Source organism: Hyaena hyaena, unplaced genomic scaffold (assembly GCF_003009895.1).
Source record: "Hyaena hyaena isolate Hyena2069 unplaced genomic scaffold, ASM300989v1 scaffold_235, whole genome shotgun sequence".
Lineage (NCBI taxonomy): Eukaryota > Metazoa > Chordata > Mammalia > Carnivora > Hyaenidae > Hyaena > Hyaena hyaena.
Genome location: NW_024080867.1, coordinates 1,424,031 through 1,429,845, shown reverse-complemented (window position 1 = coordinate 1,429,845; position 5,815 = coordinate 1,424,031). Strand labels below are relative to the sequence as shown.

Genomic DNA, 5,815 nt, shown 5'->3' with positions numbered 1-5,815 from the left:
GGAGAGACGGGGGGGAGAGGTGGAGAGACGGGGGGGAGAGGTGGAGAGACGGGGGGGAGAGGTGGAGAGACGAGGGGGGGAGAGGTGGAGAGACGGGGGAGAACGAGAGAGACGGGGAAAGATGGAGAGAGAGAGATGGGAGAGACAATGGGGAGAGAAAGACAAAGGTCACGATTAGAAAGGCGAGTGACCAGGCGCAGAGGGTGGAGGGTCGGACAGCAGGCATGACGGCGGACTTGGAAGAAACGGGGAGACCTGCCCCCCAGATGAGGCCTGGAGAGTAGCTCTTCCTCAGCCCCACACTTGGAGGCCCTGCTCTGCACGCCAGCTCCCAGGAGCAGCAGGTCCCATTCAGTCCTGTCTGTGTAACTAGGTCTCTGCGACCCACTAGCACCGTCCCCATCCCAGCAGGGGACATTGAGGCCCAGAAAGGTGCCACCTCTTGCTCGAGGGCACACAGCTGGGACTCTTCTAAAAAAGAGGAAACGAGTAAGAGCACCAGGAGGAGTGTGAGATGCAGGGAAGGCTCTGCTGCTCATTCCTTCCCTTCTCTCTCTCTACCTTCTACCCCCTTTCCTAAACACACATCCTCCAGATACGCTCAATCGCCTGCTATGGCTCCCTGTGGCCCTCTGATGACGTCCCGGCAACTCACTGCATGTGGGCCCCACATCTCCTGCCTTCTTTGCAGTTACGAGGGGACCTCTCAGGACATGGACAGCCAGGCTGTCTCGTGGCCAGACGTCACTTGGCCTCTGTTCATGCACTCCCCATAGCAGGAACGCCCTTCCTGTGTGTCCTCCACACAGAAGAGTTCCCACGTGTTCGTTAAGGTCCAGCTCAGTGTTGCTGCCTTTCTCTGGGTCGTCATATTGTCTGAGTTACCTTGTTATCACCTATATCTTTCTTGTATCTGTGTGCTGGTACCTCTCTCCCAATGGACAGGCAGCATCTTGATGGTAAGGTTGTGTCTATGGTGTCTTTATTCTTAGCAGGGCCTAGCAAAAAGTAAACTCGGGAAATCAGAGGCTGAAGATCGGGGAGGTGGATGGACGGATGGATGGATGGATATGTGAATAGATGGGTGGGTGGGAGGGTTGGTGGACGGATGGATGGATTGGCTGATGGATGTGTGGCTGAATGAATGAATGGATTGTTGGATGGATGGATGGGTTGGCTGATGGATGTGTGGGTAGATGGATGGATATGGTTAGACTGATGAATTGGTAGATGGGTGAATGGACGGTTGGATGGATAGTTTGGGCAGATGGGTAGGGAGATAGATGAGAGAATGGACGGTTGGGCTGATGGATGGACGGATAGGTAGAACAATGAATGGGTGAGTGACTGAATCACTTTCTCAAATGGGGTTCCATGAAAGAATCAAATCCTGATGCCCTTAAACCTTCTTCATATGTGAGGAATTAACTTTTCTCCTATGCATTCAAAATGATACCAGTTATATACCCTTCTTTGTGAGAATTGAGAAAGTAGTCACTCCCATCATCTGCTGTGCTCTGTAGTTCAGAAGAGGAGACTAGTTTAAGCAAAGATGTATGTGAGGCACCTGGGTGGCTCAGTCGGTTAGTAGTCTGACTCTTGATCTCAGCTCAGGACTTAGCCTCAGGGTTATGACTTCAAACCCTGCTTTGGGCTCCATGTTGGGCATGGAGCCTACTTTAAAAAAGAAAGAAAGAAAAAAAGGGATGTTTGCATAGCTGAAGCATCCGCTAACACAAAATTTGGCATATAATGCAGAAATACTCACCAGTGGTTAAAATTACCCCTGACAATCCTTTTGAGGATTGCCCCAAAGTCTAATACAGCTGGGTGGGTCTCTGGCTGGAGCCACCTGTGTGCCAGAAACGTGGGCCAAGCTGACTGCAGTGGAGGCCCCCGTTAGAAGGAAGACAGGCCTGTTCAAACACAGGACTCCCTGGTGGGCGGGGTGAAGTGTTTCCAGCACGTGAAGGACAGGGAACTTGAATTATAACACAGGGATCTGAAGAGTCTGGCTCTGCTCTCTCCCTTCTCCCTCTGGAACCCAAATCCGTTGAGTGGGCAGACAGAGCCCCTACCGTTCTTTATTTACCCCCTTTTTTTTTTCTTTCTCTGTCTCAGTCTCTCTTTCCCTCTGTCCCTGAGTCTCTGTCTCTCTCCCTGTCTCCTGTGTCTCTTTATCTCGGTCTCCGTGCCCATCTTTCCCTCTACACGTCTCTCTCTCTCCTCACCGACTCTCCTGGCGCTCAGTCTCTGCCTTGCACCACTGGGTTCTGGTGAGTTCAAGGCCGACAGGTGCCACAGCAAAGGGGGCCTAGAGGGAGCAGGTGTGTGAGCCGATGTAGGAGGGGTAAGGCAGGAAACCGGGCTCCCTTCCCCTGCACCCTCGGGCCGCTGGGCGGTAGGCGGTGGGCCTAGGGAACGCGTGGATACCGGGAGGGGTCCGAACAGCCACTAACCCCTCCCTTCCTCCTGCAGACGAACCCATGGCCCCACCTGTTGGGACTGGACCGGACGTGCAGCTGCGCCCAACATCATTTGGCCGCCAGGATGCCTACCTGTCCTCCCCTACTGTCCCCCGGATAAATGGCTCTGCCTCCTAGCACTGTGTGTCTGTCTGGGAGAGGGACAGCCCTGGGGTCGGGCCACAGAGGAGCCACCCATGCCCTTGGGAACGTCGGAGCCAGCTTCACACTGGCCCCCCACAGAGGGCGACGGGACAGTGGGGCCGGGACCTTGAGCACAGACCTCCCCTCCCTCAGCCCAGCCCTCTCTGGTGGTTTGGGAGGTCCTCTGAGCAGCCGACAGAGGGACAAATTAGACTTGCAAAATATTTATTGGCAGGAAGCACGTATGGAGGGTGGTTGGTGCGTGTGTGATACCTGAGGTAGGGGGGAGGCCTGGGCAGGATGAGTCTTGAACTGTACGCACTTCCAGGAGAATCTCCGCCTGGCCGGTGGAGAGTCAGAGTAAAGTTGTCCACTGGAGAGAGCCCAGGTCCAGCAGGGCCCCTCCCGCGCTCGGGCATCGAAGGGGAGCCAGGCTCATGCTTGGGGACAGGATCCCAAGGGTAGGCGGCAGGCAGAGGCTGTCGGTCCATGATGCTTCCGCAGGAGACCTGGGACCAGGTTCCCACAGCGGCAGGATGCCACCCCAGCCCAGTTCGGGCGGCCCTCAGCCCTGCACCGTCGGCCCAGGCTGCCCCCCACTTACCCACCACCCCCTCCTTCCAGACCCCCCTCAGCCCAGACCTCCCACGATCATGCACACACATGTGATCACACACATGATCACACAACACTCCATCACACACGCGAATGCGATCACACGCACGATCACACCCACTTGAGCATGCACACATTCCATCACACACACGGGATCATACACGCACACGGGTGATCACACACGCTTGAGCATGCACACACTCGAGCACGCACACACTCCATCACACACAGCCGATCATACACGCACATGCACCATCACACACACCGGATCACGCACACCCTCGAGCATCCACACGCTCCATCACATACACGTGATCATACACGCACATGCGCGATCACACACATTGGATCACGCACACACTCGAGCACACACGCACACACACTCACTCCCTGCCCCAGAGCTCATCCGTTTCCTGCTGCCATGATTCTTAGCAAAGACACCACAGATATATGCTAGATCTGTATTGAGGGGTCCCGCCCGGAGTGCCCCTAATCTTCATCCTCCCCTCCTTCCGTGTCCTCACCCCCTTCTGTCATCCCTTCCCCTTCGGTGGCCCCTGACATGTCCATGGGAAGGGAGGCCGGCACGCTCCCCATGGACACCTTTTTGTCGCTCAGATTCCCCCGGTCCTTGGACAACAGAGACACAGTCCTCGACAGGTCACATTTGCCCTTTAAGAACCCTGGAAAGTGCAGCATGTCCCGGCGCTTGGCCCACCTGGTGGGGAGGACAGACACTCAGCTTTGGGCATCCACCTGCCCCGCTGGGGGCGCACCCCCCAGGCCCAACGCCACTTGCCAGAATAGGCAGATGCTGGAAATCAGGAAGAGGAGGCCTCCACACGTCCAGCCCAGAGCCCACATGTGCTTCCTCCGCATAGTCTCTGGACAGAGGAGGCAGCTTTGAGGCCCAGGAGTCTCGCTGCCAGCCCCTGGGCCCCTGGCTTCCGGGCACTCACCATCTGGGCGCTGGTGGTAGCAGACCCCGTCACGGTAGCAGCATCGCAGACGCAGGCAGAGGTTGGGGTTTTCAATGGCCGCCTGGCCCCCACAGCTCTCCCGGTCCCACACATCTCCCTCACAGCCTTGGGACCAACCACACGTGTCAGCCATGCCACAGAGTCTGACCCGCAAGCCTCAGAATGCCAGGGTCCCAGAGGCAGGCTCTGGGACTGTCTGCCAGCGCTTGCTCTGTGCAGGCCCCAGGCCCCAGCCCCCAGCCCCTCCTCCCTCAGACCCAGGGGTCCTGACCCCCAGCCCCTCCTCCCTCAGACTCAGGGGTCCAGGCCCCAGCCCCTCCTCCCTCAGACCCAGGGGTCCAGGCCCCCAGCCCTTCATCCCTCAGACCCAGGAGTCCTGGCCCCCAGCCCCTCCTCCCTCAGACCCAGGGGTCCAGGCCCCCAGCCCTTCATCTCTCAGGTCCAGGAGTCCTGGCCCCCAGCCCCTCCTCCCTCAGACCCAGGGGTCCTGACCCCCAGCCCCTCCTCCCTCAGACTCAGGGGTCCAGGCCCCCAGCCCCTCCTCCCTCAGACCCAAGGGTCCAGGCCCCCAGCCCTTCATCCCTCAGGCCCAGGAATCAGGCCCCAGACCCTCCTCCCTTTAAACCCAAGAGTCTAGGCTGGCTCCCTGTTCTCGGGGGACCCGGGTTTCATCCACCGCTCACTCCATGGATAGAAGAATCCCTGGATTCCGTTCCCATCTGTGAAGGAAAATGGTTGGTGTTGGGGGCTGCTGTGCGGGGGCTGAGGAGGCTCCCTGCTCAGCACTCTGACCCCGTCTTCAGCCCCTCACCTACTGAGCCCTGCATCAGCAGGAAGAGGCTCAAAGCTGGGACCCCAGAGCCCACCATGTTGCCTCCCCAGACCCCTGGGGCCTCTGTGGGAACAGACCTTGAAGTCCATCACCCAGCAACCAGCTGGGCCCCGCCCACCTGCCCACCCAGCTTTCAAGGTTCTAAGTTCTGTTGCTAGGGAGCCCCCTTGACAGTGGGGAAGAAGAAAGATGGGGTCACACTGGCCTGGTCATGTCTGGTTGTTAAGAAGCCGCTTCCTTAGCAACCAGGTGGAAGGGGCCATGGGGTGGGGGTGGGGGGCCTAGGCATGAAAAAGAGCCTCCTTAGCAACTTGGGCAGAAAGAAGTGGCGGTGACGGTCTAAGGCATCTCCTCCCTGCAAACCAGGGGACCTTGAGGGGTAGGGCCTGGGAGACCTTCCTGCCAGGGAACCCCTCCACTTAGTAACCCAGGCTGCAAGGGCAGCCCCAGGTGGCCCAAGTCTCCCAAGACCTCACAGCCTGGGGTCTTCCCCCTAGAAGCCAGAGGCAGGGGGCCTGAGGCTCACTGAGCCCCATTGTTAGGGGTGGCTTAGGAGGACAAGGGGAAAATGGGGGTTGGGCTGGGAGGAGGGGCTGCGGGTCAGGACTCCTGGGTCTGAGGGAGGAGGGGGTTGAGATCTGGACTCCCGGGTCTGAGGGGGGAGGGGCCTGGGGCCTGGACTCCTGGGTCTGAGGGAGGAGGGGCTGGGGGCCAGGACTCCTGGGTCTGAGGGATGAAGGGCTGGGGGCCTGGACCCCTGAGTCTGAGGGAGGAGGGGC

At 58.7% G+C, this 5,815-nt stretch overlaps 2 protein-coding genes across 2 annotated transcripts in view; one reads left to right on the top strand and one right to left on the bottom strand.

The window, feature by feature from the left end:
• Nucleotides 1–2,602, top strand: part of TMEM238 (transmembrane protein 238) — a 4,394-nt gene extending 1,792 nt beyond the window's left edge. Inside the window, exon 2 of the mRNA XM_039244236.1 lies at nucleotides 2,479–2,602. The gene's annotated coding sequence lies outside the window, so the exon portion shown is untranslated. The remainder of the gene's footprint in view (nucleotides 1–2,478) is intronic.
• Nucleotides 2,603–3,671: 1,069 nt separating this feature from the next.
• Nucleotides 3,672–5,098, bottom strand: TMEM190 (transmembrane protein 190). The gene is made up of 5 exons (XM_039244058.1): nucleotides 5,016–5,098; nucleotides 4,888–4,923; nucleotides 4,184–4,309; nucleotides 4,024–4,108; nucleotides 3,672–3,942 (listed from the first exon to the last, which is right to left on the bottom strand). Exons 1-5 carry the CDS (start codon nucleotides 5,071–5,073, stop codon nucleotides 3,714–3,716), a joined length of 534 nt encoding a protein of 177 aa, XP_039099989.1. The 5' UTR covers nucleotides 5,074–5,098; the 3' UTR covers nucleotides 3,672–3,713.
• Between the last annotated feature and the right edge of the window lie 717 nt (nucleotides 5,099–5,815).